The sequence below is a fragment of the Ovis canadensis genome, chromosome 3, assembly GCF_042477335.2.
Source record: "Ovis canadensis isolate MfBH-ARS-UI-01 breed Bighorn chromosome 3, ARS-UI_OviCan_v2, whole genome shotgun sequence".
NCBI lineage: Eukaryota > Metazoa > Chordata > Mammalia > Artiodactyla > Bovidae > Ovis > Ovis canadensis.
The window spans coordinates 205,310,512-205,327,065 of NC_091247.1; the positions used below are offsets into that span (position 1 = coordinate 205,310,512).

Below are 16,554 nucleotides of genomic sequence, written 5' to 3' on the forward strand. Positions count from 1 at the left end.
ATAGAGAATAACTTTTGATTACTGATGCTTGTAGTATTACTCACTCTGTCTTGGACTGTTTGAAGATCTGTATTTTTATTACAAAGTCCAATAAAAATAAAGTGAAAAACCCATAGGTCCCAAAACGGATTCCTGGCTAGTGCTGTATGTCACTCCTTTCCAATCTAAAAAGTATTTTCCTTCTACTGTTAGTCTCTGCCTCTCGCTCATAAGCAAATTTATCTCCTAATGCTTCATTCTTTATTTTAGCCATTAATCTCCTATTGAGAACCTTACCAAATGCTTTTTGCAGATGAAAATATTTAATATCTACTAGATTTCCCCTATCCACAAAGCCATCCAACACTGCTTAGAGGGGAAAAATCAATCTTTTGTACCTGAATTTAAGTTTGCTGGTTTGACTCAATGTATTTTTCTCGAAACTTCTTCAGGTCTTTACAGGAAACAAGAGAACCATAGGGCCAAAACGCCGCTTCTCTTGGTTATGGGTTCAATTGTGCTCCCTAAAAAGGCATGTTGAAGTTCCAATCCCCAGAACCTCAGAAAGTGACCTATTTGAAAATACTGTCATTTCAATTGCAACCAGTTAGGTAAAAATAAAGTCTTACTATGTAAGCTGGGCTATTACATGATGGGTGTCCTTATAAGAGGAGAGACAGAAATACACAGGAAGATGACCATGTGACAACGGAGGCAGAGATGAGAGTAACACATCTGTTAATATAAGCCAAGGCTTCTTTGGTGGCTCAGACAGTAAAGAATTTACCTGCAATACAGGAGACCCAGGTTCGATCCTTGGGTCAGGAAGATCCCCTGCAGAAGGGAATGGCTACCCACTCCAGTATTCTTGCTTGGAGGAATCTTTGGACAGAGGAGCCTGGCTGGCTATATATAGTCCATAGGGTCACAAAGAGTTGGATACGACTGAATGACTAACACACACACACAAGGCATGCCAAGTATTGCCAGCAAACAACAAAAGCTTTCTGGCAAGAAAGTATTCTCTGCTACAGATTTCAGAAGGAGAGGGCTTGTGGACACAGCCTTAATTTCAGACTTCTGCCCCCCAGACCTTGAAAACAAACATCCGTTTTTTTTAAGGTACCCAGTTCTTGGTACTTTCTTAGGGTGCAGTTTAGAAAACCAATACCCTCCCTCTTTTCCCATTAATCCCATATTTGCAGGCCCTGTCTATCCTGGATTTAAGTCTACCCAGAAATTTCATACATATACAATCTGTGTGTCTGTGTGCAGGCATGTAAAATATTTTTCTCCTTTAGTATCAGACTCCACCCTGAAGAATCACAATTAACACTTAGAGCCAAAGGACCATATTTAACATTTAGATTCAGAGGATCATATACAGTGTTTCTTCTTTCAGGATCATATTTACCTCTAAAGCAGAAAGCACCCCAATGGTCACTGAGTATCATATATCTAACACTGGCTCCAGTGGGCTGTCATCCCAGCAGATCCTTTGAATACCTCCTACTTCCTGATGTGGCCATGCAAATTCCAGAAAACCTGGACTTTATCAAAACTTTGGTTTATACTGGGCTGAAATCCATCTTTCTATATCTTCTAAAAGTAAGGTGCCAGTTCTCCATCCTTGGGTAATAGACAACAGTCATGTCTTTTCATGCCTTGTTGTGTATGCTGCTGCTGCTGCTGCTGCTAAGTCACTTCAGTTGTGTCCGACTCTATGTGACCCCATAGTTGGCAGCCCACCAGGCTCCACCTATGGAGCTTCTCCAAGCAAGAACACTGGAGTGGGTTACCATTTCCTTCTCCAACGCGTGAAAATGAAAAGTGAAAGTAAAGTTGCTCAGTTGTGTCCGACTCTTCATGACCCCATGGACTGCAGCCTACCAGGCTCCTCTGTCCATGGGATTTTCCAGGCAAGAGTACTGGAGTGGGGTGCCATTGTCTTCTCCACTTGTTGTGTATATGCGTGCATAAAAGCATGTGAACACAACACCACAACCCCAATGCTCACATTCTTCCCAAATAAGATGTCCCCTTTCCTTTCAATCACTCTGCATGAGGATGTCTCAACTTCCCTCATCCCATGCTCGGCCATCCTTACACATGCTCCAGTACCATTTCCATCCTCACACCCTTTCATCGTATCTCTCTGCTCCTTCATTCTCATACGGCCCTTAGCCTTGACCTCTTTCTTCATCCTTCCTCAGGTGGAAAAGAAAAAGGTCAACTTCAACTGCTGCCTGCGAGCTGCTCCCTGGGCACCCCAAGGAGGAGAATCTAAAAACAAGCTAGAACCTCATACAGAACTCAAGTGGCCATTGATATGCATGACCCTGCACGTGCATCATCATGGGACCATCAGCAGGGCAGGAAAATACAGTGGAAGCTACTTGAGTTCAGGGTTCTCTTGCAATCTTCCCTTTCATTTCAATAAGGATTTGCTGTGGGTCTATCATGGGTGGGGCTCTGGGTTTGCCCTCATGTGGCTCTTTCATGAGTATTTCACATCTACCACCCCTTAGGGGATTCCTTGGTGGCTCAGATGGTAAAGGATCTGCCTGCAATGCAGGAAACCCAGGTTTGATCCCTGGGTTGGGAAGATCCTCTGGAGAAGAAAATGGCAACCCACTCAAGTATTCTTGCCTGAATAATCCCATGGACAGAAGAACCTGGTGGGTTACAGTCCATGAGGTCGAAAAGAGTCAGACAGGACTGAGCGACTAACTCACTCACTCACCCCCTAGAGTTTTTCTCCAAACATTCTCTCTCTATTGTCTTGTTTTTCTTGTCCTCCATAGAAAATTACCATTCAACATATAAATCTCATTCAGGGACTTGAGAAATACTTCTGGGCCTCCAAAGGTCAAACATAGCTTACACTTATCTTTCATAATCTAGATTGATGGTGGGACAGAGAGCAGGATGGCGCAGTGACTGAAGTATGGAATCTGGGGTTGAGTCCTTCAGAATTCTGCTCCGTCCTCAACGTGTGGCCTCACTCTAGTCACTTAACCTCCAAGCCTCAGGTTTCCAAGCCACTCAATGCTGATAAGGTACCTCCCCTACTTCGCTTTAGGACAACTGCAAAAAGAATTTGGTGAACTACTCCACAAGATTTATTAGCCTTTGTTCATGAAATGATTCAACAAATACGTATGGTGGTGGTTCAGCTGCTAAGTCATGTCTGCCTCTTATGACTCCATGGACTAAAGCCTGCCAGGCTCCTCTGTCCATGGGATTTCCCAGGCAAGAATATTGGAGTGGGCTGCCATTTCCTCCCCCAGGGGATCTTCCCAACTGACCCAGGGATCAAACCCGCATCTCTTGCACTGCAGACAGATTCTTTACCACTGAGCCACTAGGGAAACCCCAAATATGTATATCAAGTATCTCCCCAGTGCAGAGGACTAAGGGGCCCATTCGAGGGTTTCAATTCCACAGCATTTATGAGTTTCCTAATAGGTGAGTAACTGGCACAGATACTATATGACAAATAACAAAAATCAACATGTTAGGAAATAAGGACAAATGAATAACAATCTCAGAGACACAAGCAACTACCTATGGGTCTCACCTCCAAGTCATAAACCAGAATTTCACTAAGAAAAAAAAAAATCCCTAATTCTTCTGCTGAGAAAAATACAGATCTCTTTTAAAAAATGAATTTTATATATGTTGTTTACAATTGTATATTTTGATGTCCTTGTACCTGATGACCTATCCCATAAAGAAGCATTTTCTAGGCACTGGCTATGTGCAAGTCTTTCTGCCCAGGGGATTTCTCTTAGCAAGCCAGGTCTGTAAAAGGTGGTTTATATGCTTTTGGAATAAGGTGGGTTACTTTTTTTTAAATTTCACATAGTAAAATTTTATACAGACTAGTGTACACCACATAAAAAACTAAGCTTAGAAGGTATCCCTTCCCTGCCCCTCCTCCCTTAGAAGTCTAGCCATGGGGAGACACAGAAAATGCTTTATGCTTAAATGCTTAAATAGACTTAACCTGTTTTTAAAAATGACATGCATGGACCAAAATGCACCATCAGGAGTTCCTGCCCTGTGGGGAGGCCAGCAAACATGGGAAGTCCTCTCTTCTGTGGAGTTTTTTATTTTACACTCAACAAAGGATGGGGAGGGTGTGGGTGGGCGAAGGTAAACGTTCTGAAATTTTTGCTTGGGGCCTTAAATAAGATAGCAAGTTAATTAGTTTTTACTCTATAAGTGGTTTAATTTTCAGGGCTGGTTTAAGGAACTGTAAATAATTCTACACTTTAAATTCCTTACTTTTTAACCTAATACATGTATATTCTTATGCTTTCCACAGTGATAAACTTTCAATTGAAGCAAACTTTTTCATAAATTAAATGCTTTTCCTATGAAAGGCAAGATCTTATTAAAAAAAAAAAAAACAGGCTGGAACACCACAGGGGTCTGGATGTGCCATCTGGATCAATACTCCTTCAGGATACAAAGATTTGCAGCCTCAGATGAAGGACTCAGTGTGACTTATGACAGTCTTTAGAAAAATAAATCTATACTGTCATTTATACTAGGATTGATTCATATTTAAAATTTTTTAACTTTAAAAAAATCTTAGATGTTAATTTGCTATTAATCGCAGCATTTTTTCTTTTTTTAGGGTTTTGGTTTCCTTCAGTCACAGCAAATTTCCCACTGTTTTCTCTCTTTTTTATTTATTTAATGGCTTCCCTTCTATTTTCTTCTCTTTTTCTCAGCTTCATCTCATTGTTTCTGTATTACTTTGATCTTATTGGGTTGCATTTTGAGTATTCCCTCCCCTGGTTCCTACTTTTTTCATTTTTGATTTCCTATACGTTACAAAATCCCAGCCAAGTTCAAAACTCATTTCGCATTCCCTTCAAGGTCTGCTTTTCTCAAGCCCCATATTTTTATGTTTGTACTCTTTCCACAGATCTTCATCAGCAATTCAAACCTGATGACATTATGATTGCATCTTTTAGTGCTTTTCTACTCCAGCCTTATTTATCATGCCTGCATTATTTCCAAAGATAAGGTCTAGCATAACTTCAGAGCAGAGCTTGTTAGCTGTTGCGTGGTGTGAACAGTCCAGGCTACTGAAAGATAAAGCCACGTGCCTACAATCTGGCTTTATTCTTAATGTGTGCATTTGCTGGGCGGAAATCCCTGAGCAGTAGATGACCTGCTTTCGACTTCTCTTTTCTATAAGCATGTTTCCCTTTCTATCTTACTTCCTATCACCTTGTTCTTGGATTGTTTGATGAAAAAAATATGGTGCTCGTTTCTCTTCCCTGATTATATTCCCTTCAAACTGTTTACTCCTACTTCACCGTCTTCTTTTTTTGTATTTCTCTCACCACATTTCCACTAATGTAAAAGTAAGATCGATTTTCTCTCTTCTTTGAAATATTTTATTTTAATTAATTACTTTATTTATTTATTTGGCAGCCTCGGGTCTTGGCTGCAACACACAGGATCTTTGTTGCATCATGTGAGACCTTCATCGCAGTGAACAGACTCTCTAGTTGGAGCTCAAGGGCTCAGTAGTTGTGAAGCGCTTAGTTGTCCCTTGGCATTCGGGATCTTAGTTTCCTAACCAGGGATTGAACCCAAGTCCCCTGCACTGCAAGGTGGATTATTAATCACTGGACCACCAGGAAGTCCCAGGATCCATTTCACTGATGAAAAAGTAAAGGCAAAACGTTTTTCCTTGGTCCTTTCCTTGCCTCTGGAACTATCTGAGAATCCTAAGAAACCCTTTAGACATCATACCACACTGCTTGGATTGCTCAAGCCATACTTTGTATATATAATCTCCTTGCCAAAGGTATATTTTTTCTAACTTTTTGTTCAATTAAAGTAGAAATTTGCTCTCAAAACAACATGTCCAAACTCTACAAAGTTGTGACACACCAGGAAAGAGGAATCTAGATCTAATCTAATCTAATTTCATTTTGCCTGTTTTCACTTTTCTTTATCTTATCTTTCTCATTGATTCATTTGTATATTCCACAATATTTCCTTAGGCTTTCTTAGATGTCAGACATGGTAGCAATCACAGAAGAATACAGATAAGTAAGATAAGAACCTCTTTGGCCTCAAGGAGGTTCATAGTTTTATACACATACACACACACACACACACACACACACACATACACTATGTATATATAACTATATAACTATATATATATATATATATATATGCACACACACATACCCCTAACAGGTAAAACAACTGATGATGATACTATATGACAAATGCTACTGGTATTTATAATTATCCAAGGAGGAGGACAGTATGAACAATTAGTTTTGCCTTTAAAAGATCATAGAGAAATCTGACAGAGTATGACAATTTCACTTAAATCTTTAAAACCGGCTATCAGGAGGGGAGAAGGCTACAACAGACAGAGGAAATGATGTAAGGAGACAGAAATACCTGGGATATTTACAAATAGCAGTAATGACCATACAAAATAGCAGGACAGATAACCTTTTTTCTCTGTTAAATATAGGGGTCTTATTTATTTGTTTGCTTTTATTCATTTCTTTGTTGCAGCATGCAGGATCTTTATTTGGGGCATGTGGGATCTAGTTCCCTGACTAGGGATTGAATCCAGGCCCCCTGCATTGGGAGTGCAGCATTTGAGCCACTGGAGCACCAGGGAAGTCCCTAAATAAAGATACCCTTTTAATTGATTTAATTTAATTCTTATTTTACCATAGAAGAATACCTACCTCGCAGAGTTATTGTAAAGATTAAATATAAATAAAACTCTTAAAGAGTACCTGTCACACTTATAGATTATATCACATATATTTCATCTATTCAAAATTTTTTTTTTTTTTTTGTTCTTGGATCTTTGTGGATCACTGTGGGTGCTGAATAAGTGATCTCATACATGGCTGAAGAGCTGAGGTGGCTGCTACAGCTTTCATCATGAAAGAATTAGAAACAATGACAACGATATCTAAAAAGTATACCATTAAAAAAATGACACATCTAATTATGATTCTCAATGAATCAGATTTTTTTTTATAACTTTTTTTTTTAGGACAGAGTCAAAAGCTGGCAAAACAAGTTCATATGTAAGATTCATTAAACAATTCTATTAATATAATCCCTGGAGAAGGAAATGGCAATCCACTCCAGTACTATTGCCTGGAGAATCCCATGGACAGAGGAGCCCGGTAGGCTACAGTCTATGGGGTCGCAAAGAGTCGGACATGACTGAGCGACTTCAGTCAGTCAGTCATTAATACAATAAGCTTTAGGATCAGTACAGAATAGAGTCCAGCTCAGTTTCTTTTATCTCCTACAGCTATACCAGGGCTTCCCTGGTGGCTTAGTGGCCAAGAATACATCTGCAATGTAGGAGCCTCAAGAGATGCGAGTTAGATCCCTGGGTTGGGAAGATCCTCCAGAGAAGGACTCTTACCTGGAGAATCACAAGGACAGAGGAGCTTGGCGGGCTACCATCTGTGGGGTCGCAAAGAGTTGGACAGGACTGAAGTGACTTAGCACACACAGCTACACCAAAATCACATGCATTACTTCATCTGAACTGATAATTAAATGAATTTATTTGTTCAAGGGTCACAGATTCTGTAAGACAGGACAAGAGTCCAAGTCTTCTAACTCCCATGACCATGGCTCCTTCCCCTAAAACATTCTGAAAGATTCCTCAGCGTTAGTTCCTCAGTCATGCCCAACTCTTTGCAACCCATGGACTGTAACCCAGGCTCCTCTGTCCATGGAATTTTCCAGGCAAGGATACTGGAGTGGTTTACCATTTCCTTCTCCAGGGCATCTTCCCAACCCAGGGATCAAACCTGGGTCTCCTACACTGCAGGCAGATTCTTTACCAACTGAGCTACCAGGGAAGCCCTAGATTAAGCCAAAAACTAGGCTACTAATCACTTAGTTGACCAAAAATGTAAACACACTCTGGATAACCAAGCGTTTACTTACAGTGATGTATAACACCAGACTAACATAGTTATATATATTTTTACCTCTCTCTCTTTAGAGAACTGGGTTTATAATAATAGAAATGGCTATCAAAATTATAAGATAAAAATTATTATGAATGTAAATGACAAACTCCTTTCAAGATACTTGATGCTAAATCGATGGGAAAACAAAAGCCATGAAGAATTCCAGACATGATAGAATAAATGTTAATAGACTTGGCCTCCTGCTATAAATTGTTATACAAATAACTGTGCAACTGAACAAAATATATAAGGCAACTATTTTTAGGCATTGGGAAACTGGCAGCTCAAGATAAAGACCTTAAGGTAATTCAGATATACAATAAGGACTTTTAATCAGCTATTACAAATATGTTTAAGAATTTTAAAGAAAATATGATCTCAATGAATTTTAAAAAATGGAAAAGAGTAGAAAAATTAAAATTCTGAAAAATAACAAATGGATTCTAAAACTAAAAATGTTCATCAACACAAATTTCAGTGGATGGGCATAAAAGTAAATTTAAGGTAGAAAATAAGGGTCAATGAACTTGAAGAAAGATCCATGTATATTAGCCATTCAGAAAAAGGGGGCTGAGGGTTGGAGGGGAGATTAAAATTGAAGTTAACAGGGCCCAGTAAGCTGTAGACAATATCTAACACTCAGGAACTTGGGTCCCAGAAGGAAAAAAAGACTGGGGAAGAAAATATATTTGGAAAAATATTTTTTTAAATGTCTAAAACAACAACCTACAAATCCAAGAAGCTCAATAAACTCCAAGGAAGGACGAATATGAAGAAAACCACACTTAGGCACATCATAGTCAAATTAGTGAAAAATAAAGAGAAATATTGGTGGCCATAGCCAGAGTAAAATGAAACATTACAGGAAAACAGGAAGAAACAGAATTCCAAGAAATGGAATGATAAGGTTAAGTACTGAAATAGAAATTAAGCTGTAACCTAAAACTCTATATTCAGCAAACCACCCTTGAAACATGGAGGTGAAAAAAGACATGTTTCAATGAACAAAATCTGAGAGAACTAATCACCAGCAGACTACAGGAAGAATAAGAGATAAAGAAATGACATGCAGAAGACTGGTTTTACCTAGGTTTCTTCTTTTAATTTCCTTAAAAGACAAATATCTATTAAAAATCACATCACTTTGCAGAGGGGTTTATAAACAGGTAGAAGAAGAAGAATAGTAAATAATTCTGGGGACTAATCAGGGTGTAAATGGAACTGCTGTAAGGTTTTTATATTTGTGACCTATGGAATGTAAAGAGGAATATAGGTATGCCTCATTTTATTGTGCTTTGCATTATTACACTTTACAGATATTGCATTTGCTATAAATTGAAGGTTTGCAGCAACCCTTCATCAGGTAAGTCTATCAGTACCATTTCAAGTCTCTGTGCTCTATTTTGCTGATTCTTGAAATGTTTCAAAAATGTTCATTACTATTATATTTGTTATGGTGATCAGTGATCAGAAATCTTTGATATTAATAAATTAATAGAACAAGTAGACCAAAATAAAACCAAACAAAATCAGATCTAAAAGATGTGACCAACCAAGTTGATTAATTGACATTCACAGAACATGATGACTAACATTGGCAAATAAATGACACTTTTTTCAGTGCACTTGAAACAGATACTTAAATATACCATAAAATGGGGTATAAAATAAATCTCATTAATTACAAAAGGCAAAAGATTTTTAAAATTGATATTCTCTGAGCATAAAAGAATTTTAAATTTTAAGTCAGTAATAATGATATCCATAGAAACATAAAATATTTGGAAATTAAACATTTCATACTAAATAACACTCCAATAATATTCTAAACAACTAGAAAAATTAGAAAACATTTTTAACTGAATGATAAAGCAAAAAGAGCAAAATATTGGTTCTTTGAAAAGATTAATAAAATTGACAGATCCCTAGCAAGACTATAGTTTCTACCAAAACAAAACAAAGAACAATAACAATAAAAGGAAAGAAAACAAAAATGGTTGATATTGGGAATAAAAAAGGAGATATAACTATGGACCCTACAGACATCAGACTAGTAAGAGAATATTCTAAACACCTTATATCAATAAATTCAGCAACTCCTATATTTGTACAATGAAGAACAAGCAAGCAAACTTCTTATACACAGAATGACGTGAATGGATCTCACAAGTATTACACCTCAGGGCATGTAGGTGAAAAAAAAGGAAGAGTACATACTGTGTAAGTATAATGTTCTAAAACTGGCAAAGCTAATCCATGGTGGTAAAATCAGACCAGTTATTGTACCTGGAGCAGAAGGTTAAAAAGAGCGTAACTGACGTCAAAGGGGAACAAATGCTGTTTCTGGGAAGATGGAATATACAAATTGTCAAAACTCATCATATCATACATGTTAATACTTGAACTTTATTGAATAAAAATTTACTTCAATGAAGATGATTTTGAAGAAAAAAAAAGTTTTTAGATAATACAGAAACAGGATGAAATGTGAAGGCAGTCCACAAATTTCATTTAAAAATTTTTTCTTTACATCTGTGTCTCTTTTGCTATCTTGCATATAGGGTTATCATTACCATCTTTCTAAATTCCATATATATGTGTTAGTATACTGTATTGGTGACTTTTGGACTCTGCGGGAGAGGGAGAGGGTGGGATGATTTGGGAGAATGGCACTGAAACATGTACACTATCATGTAAGAAACGAATCACTAGTCTAGGTTTGATACAGGATACAGGATGCTTGGGGCTGGTACACTGGGATGACCCAGAGAGATGATATGGGGAGGGTGGTGGGAGGGGGGGTTCAGGGTTGGGAACTCATGTACACCTGTGGTGGATTCATGTCAACGTATGGCAAAACCAATACAGTACTGAAAGTAAAAAAATAAAATTTAAATTAAAAAAAATTTTTTTTCAAAAACTACTTCATTTCTATTATATGCCTCTGTAACAGAACGAGAAGCAAAAGCTGTGGGTCAGGAACTGCTAGATGCTTTCACACACATCTCACAAAGACTGTGCCTTTAATTCAGGATAAGGTCTGGCACAGTGCCTTGGGAGACAGATACACCTGAGGCCAGAACACTTGGGTTCAAATAATGACTTATATGATCAGTTAGCTTTGGGACCTTGGGCAAGTCCCTCCATCTTAAGTTTCTTCATCAGCTACAGGGCTGGTGTGAAGGTGAAGGAACATAATTTTGAAGTACAAATGCAAGTTCTATCACTCACAGTATCAAACACTGATCAGATGAAAAACTGAAGGAGATAAACAAGATGGACTGGGATACGAGCCAATAGGAAGAGACAAGTGATGGCATGTTTCCAGTCACATTTCTGTCTGGGGATGCAAAGGGTGGGGTGGAGGGTAGAACAGACATGTCTAAGCATGAGGACCTAATAATGTTCCTATTTTAAGCAACAGGTACAGGGTTGGCTTGCTTACCCAGAATGAATACACTTTCACTGTGACCTGGATCACGCCATTCTGGGCTAACTCCCTGGTCCTGTTTCTAAGAGCATGAAAAGGGAGGCTACCTGTCTACCTAAGACTCCAATGGGCTTTCCCCAGGCTCCTGAGGGTTCCAGCATCTTCTATCATTGGGGACCTTTGGAATGCCAATATAACTGATGACCCATTCGTTACAATGTTCCATTCTTCCCTATCCTTAGGTTTTCAGAGATTTCAGTTTAAATAAAATAAGCAGAGCAGAGATCTTTTGGATACAGCAGCAAACCAGAGCAACAGCTTCATTAATGCCTGGTTGGCTGAATTTCAGTACAATTCCAGGGAACCACGCTAGGTCTGAGAGAGTCTTTAATAAAAAGTACATGAGTAGAAAAATCTAGAGACTGACTGTGATAGAGGCCCAAATTTAAGAAGCGAGAAGCCACATATATTCATCCAAACATGGAGCCACTAGTAGGGCAGCTAAAGATGCAACACTCCGTCTTGGTATAGCAAGTTATCTGATAGAGGTTTCAATAAACCTCCATGGGAAGGATTTCCCTGGTGGTCCAGTGGTTAATAATCCACATTGCAATGCAGGGGATGAGGGTCTGATCCCTGGTTGGGGAACTAAGATCTCACATGTTGCAAAGCAACTAAGCCCAGAGGGAGCGCTCTGGAGCCCATGTGCCACAACCAGAAAGCCAGCTGCTGCTGCTGCTGCTAAGTCGCTTCAGTCATGTCTGACTCTGTGTGACCCCACAGACAGCAGCCCACCAGGCTCCCCCATCCCTGCGATACTCCAGGCAAGAATACTGGAGTGAGTTGCCATTTCCTTCTCCAATGCATGAAAGTGAAAAGTGAAAGTGAAGTCGCTCAGTCGTGTCCGACTCCTAGCAACCCCATGGACTGCAGCCTACCAGGCTCCTCCATCCATGGTATTTTCCAGGCAAGAGTACTGGAGTGGGGTGCCATTGCCTTCTCTGAGAAAGCCAGCATGATGCCGCAACTACTGAGCCCCTGAGCCAGAGCTACAGTCTGTGCACAACAGAAGATCCTGCGCCACCTGCAGGGCACGGCAGGTAACTCACGGAGCCTCGCACATGAAAAGGAGGAGACCGCGGAGGCTCAGGCAGGGTCTTGGGAAGGACCTTTATCAAAGCCAAGCTGAAGGAATTTATATTGTATCTTGAAAACGAAGGGCCGCCACCGAAGGATTTTAAACAAGCGGTACCACAACCCAATTAGCATTCCTGAGAGATCATTCTGGCAACAGTGTGGAGAACAGATTGAAAGGGGACAGAAGCAGAGACTGGAAAACTAGTTAGAAGACCGTTGAAGTGATCCATGTGGGGAATGACAGTGGCCTAAGATAGCAGCACACAGGATGGAAAGAATGCATGAAATACGGCGAAAAACAGAACTCTCAAGACTGATTCACTGATTCCTATGAAGGTGAGAAAAAGCAAACAGTGTCAAGCTTGTGTGTATGAATAGCTAGACCTGCTGTCTGTGAAAACAAAGACTGAGTTAAACTACATCCCAAAAAAACAAAAACAAAAACGATGACACTGCCCTCAATTTAAGAAGGAAAAATAAAACACAGACAAAAGCTCAGGCTGCCTTAGACAGGACGGATATGGATCTCTGAAAAAAATCAAACACTTAAATTCACAGAGAGGAGTAAGTCAGAGTTAAAGAAATTCCTGTCTAACATATGTTGATGAATGAATAATCAAAGACTTAACACTGAAGGCAATTCACTAACAAGAGAGCCATCTACTGCCTTACAAGGATAATGCAGTGATGAAACGCCACCCAAAAACGTGGAAGAAAGCCAAGTTTGTGACCATTTCCCACTGCACGTGTATTCATAAAATAGCTGACCCCTCCCACAGGGAAAAAAAAAAACAAAAAACCTTCAAGTGGTTAGCTGCTGCTGCTGCTAAGTCACTTCAGTCGTGTCCAACTCTGCAACCCCACAGACGGCAGCCCGGCAGGCTCCCCTGTCCCTGGGACTCTCCAGGCAAGAACACTGGAGTGTGTTGCCATTTCCTTCTCCAATGCATGAAAGTGAAAAGTGAAAGTGAAGTCACTCAGTTATGTCCAACTCTTAGCGACCCCATGGACTGCAGCCCATCCGGCTCCTCCATCCATGGGATTTGCCAGGCAAGAGTACTGGAGTGGGTTGCCACTGCCTTCTCCGCAGGTGGTTAGCACTTTCAGTTAATAGCCAAATGCTTCAACTTACCAATTTCTCTTAAAAGCATCCATTCAATATATACCATCATTTCAATATAAAACACTTACCTGCCATCATGGCTATCATACTGGCTTTATAGACGTTGGTGAGAGATCCAAGTTCTCCTGTGGCTAAGATGGTTTTGAGGTGAGCCTCCCCACAGGCCTTGCGAAACTGACGAATCTCATCATACAGGGCTGAGGAAGGAAATAATTGAGGCCGTTACAAAGCCGGCAAGTGATAACATTACTTGGCAGCCATTTAGAACTGGTAGAACCCATCTCAGATTTAGGAAACATAAACCATTTGTCACTTTCTAAAAAATCACCCCAATTTAATATTGCCTCAAGCATTCTGTTGCAGTTCCCCTCTTGTTCTAAGGAACTCCTTCGTTTGCTACCATGAAAGAGTTTCTATGCCCTGGCCCCAGGTCCCAACCCACAGAGCTTTTAAAGTATCATTATAAAGACATGCAAATTACAAATAATTTCTACTGCTTTTGTAGGATGGTTACTTAGGAGAAAAAAAGAAATTCATCTACCATATATACAGGGGTGTATCACTTTGCAAACTAAAGAAAAAAAATCCTCCAGTCCTTTTGAATTCTCCCATTCACACATAATAAGTTCTCTTGTTGGAATATAAAGCAGGCCTTTCCTGAGAGCTCTGCTAATGAAAATAAAGACATAACAGTTTGCCCCACTCTGTGTCAGGGTATTTGTCTATGCATACGTGTGTGCTAAGTCGCTTCAGTCATGTCTGACTCTGCAACCCTATGGACCATAGCCTGCCAGGCTCCTCTGTCCATGGGATTCTCCAGGCAAGAATACTAGAGTGGGTTGTCGTGCCTTCCTCCAGGGGATCATCCCAATCCAGGGATCAAATCTGCATCTCTTACATCTCCTGCATTGGCAGGCAGGTTCTTTACCACTAGCGCCACCAATATATCAGACTAAAAAGCATTCAGCCTAGACAGGGAGTGATGGGTGTATGTATACAAATTCAGCCGTGGACGAATTCAGAGATGCAGCTTTGAATCTATTAACCTCTGACCCCAGTACCACATTTGCCTTCTAGAGCGCCATATAGCATTCATAAAGCACCTGAATTGAAAATATATATATATATTTATTTTATACACACATACACATATATACCCTCAAAGCCCATTATACTCAATAAAATTAAATTGAGGGGGAAACATTTCATATTCAAAGCAACAGAATATTAGCAAGCAAAATCAGTACAGTATAATGAGTATTAAAATTCTGAAAAATTATTTAAGACTGTCTATTGCCAATAACACCAAGCTCTTAACCTGCATCAGGTTGGCTACATCTCATTTTCTGAACTTCAGTTATTGCTACACTATCAGGATTAAGTAAGTAAATAAAGTCACTCAGTCGTGTCCGACTCTTTGTGATCCCGTGGACTGCAGCCCACCAGGCTCCTCCCTCCATGGGATTCTCCAGGCAAGAATACTGGAGTGGGTTGCCACTTCCTTCTCCAGGGGATCTTCCCAACCCAGGGATCGAACCTGCGTCTCCTGCATTGGAGGCAGACGCTTTAACCTCTGAGCCATCAGGATTAGGGTAATAATAAACATTAGGGTTACGAGAAGCATTTTTAATGCTAAAATGACAGTTGTATCATTCAAAGGTTTTCTAAAGTACTTATAAAAGACTAAAAATCAGTCTTGAGTCAGAAAACTAAGTCAAACCACTCAAGTTTTTGGTGTTTTTATTTTTGAGAGGGGATATGCGCCATGCCAGACACCATGCAGGATCTTAGTTCCCCAACCAGGGATGGAACCCTGCAGTGGAAGCATGGAATCCTAACCACTGGACCACCAGGCAAGTCCCCAAACCATGAAAGATAAAGATGGAAGAAAACTTGTCTTCTCAATTTTAGAAAACCCAAACTTAATTTGAAGCGCGAAGGATTCTACTACAAGACACATGGAAAAGTACAATGTTTGTTGCCTCCGAGGGGTACCCACGTTTTTTTTTCAAGAAAGGGCAGAATATTTTTACAAATTCCTAACAGTCAGTAGTTGTTTCAGAAATGACCTGAGATGCCACACTGCCCACCTAACCCTGCATGTCGCACCTAAACCACGAGGAAATCATATCACCCACACATCCAATACAACAACATGCAAGAACAGGATAAACAGCAAAAGACTATGCGGCAGTAACCATCTATATTCTTTTAACTCAGAGAGTGAATCTTGGATGGAAAAACAGTTCTTGAAAATAGAAAGCTGTCCTCTAAGAACTAGTGACAAGGAAACCTCTTGAGCTAAAAATTCAAGAATGATAATCTGGAGTTAAGTTGTGATCTAATTAAGGATTTTTCTTCCTAGTACAATGAGCAATCTCAAGGGTCAAACAAAGGTGGATTTAAAACTCAACTCCAACACTTTCTGTGTGACCTTAGGCAAGTTATTTCTCCCAGCCTCAGTTCTAGCCTTAAAGTATCAATAATAATATTTATTTTATAGGTTATTTGAGGATTAAAAGATAAGATATATACAGATAGATAGGTATACACACACAAAAAACTTAGCGCATTGCCTGGCTTATTGTAAGCATTCAAAAAGTTTAATCATTATTTTTAAGTTCAGAATTCTAGTAAAATGAATTTCTACTAAGTGCTGTTGATAAAAGTCAAATCTTGGTTCATACCTGACCCAACTTTTTGTACTACACTGAAATTTTGTTACATGGATTAGTGCTTATATTCAGTGAGCCATCAGATAAGACTTGAAAATATTTTGTTACAGCATTTGTGAAAGGGAACTTTGGCCTGTATAACAAAATTCTTAAAACATTGGTCCTGGGCATATTTATAAGCAAAATCACCAGCCATTTTCTAAA

General features: G+C 39.5%; 1 protein-coding gene across 1 annotated transcript in view; it reads right to left on the reverse strand.

Annotated features, from left to right (window-relative positions):
• Positions 1-16,554, reverse strand: part of DERA (deoxyribose-phosphate aldolase) — a 121,536-nt gene that overhangs the window by 42,066 nt on the left and 62,916 nt on the right. The window contains exon 6 of the mRNA XM_069585614.1: positions 13,744-13,872. Within this exon, the coding sequence (XP_069441715.1) occupies positions 13,744-13,872 (129 nt within the window). The remainder of the gene's footprint in view (positions 1-13,743; positions 13,873-16,554) is intronic.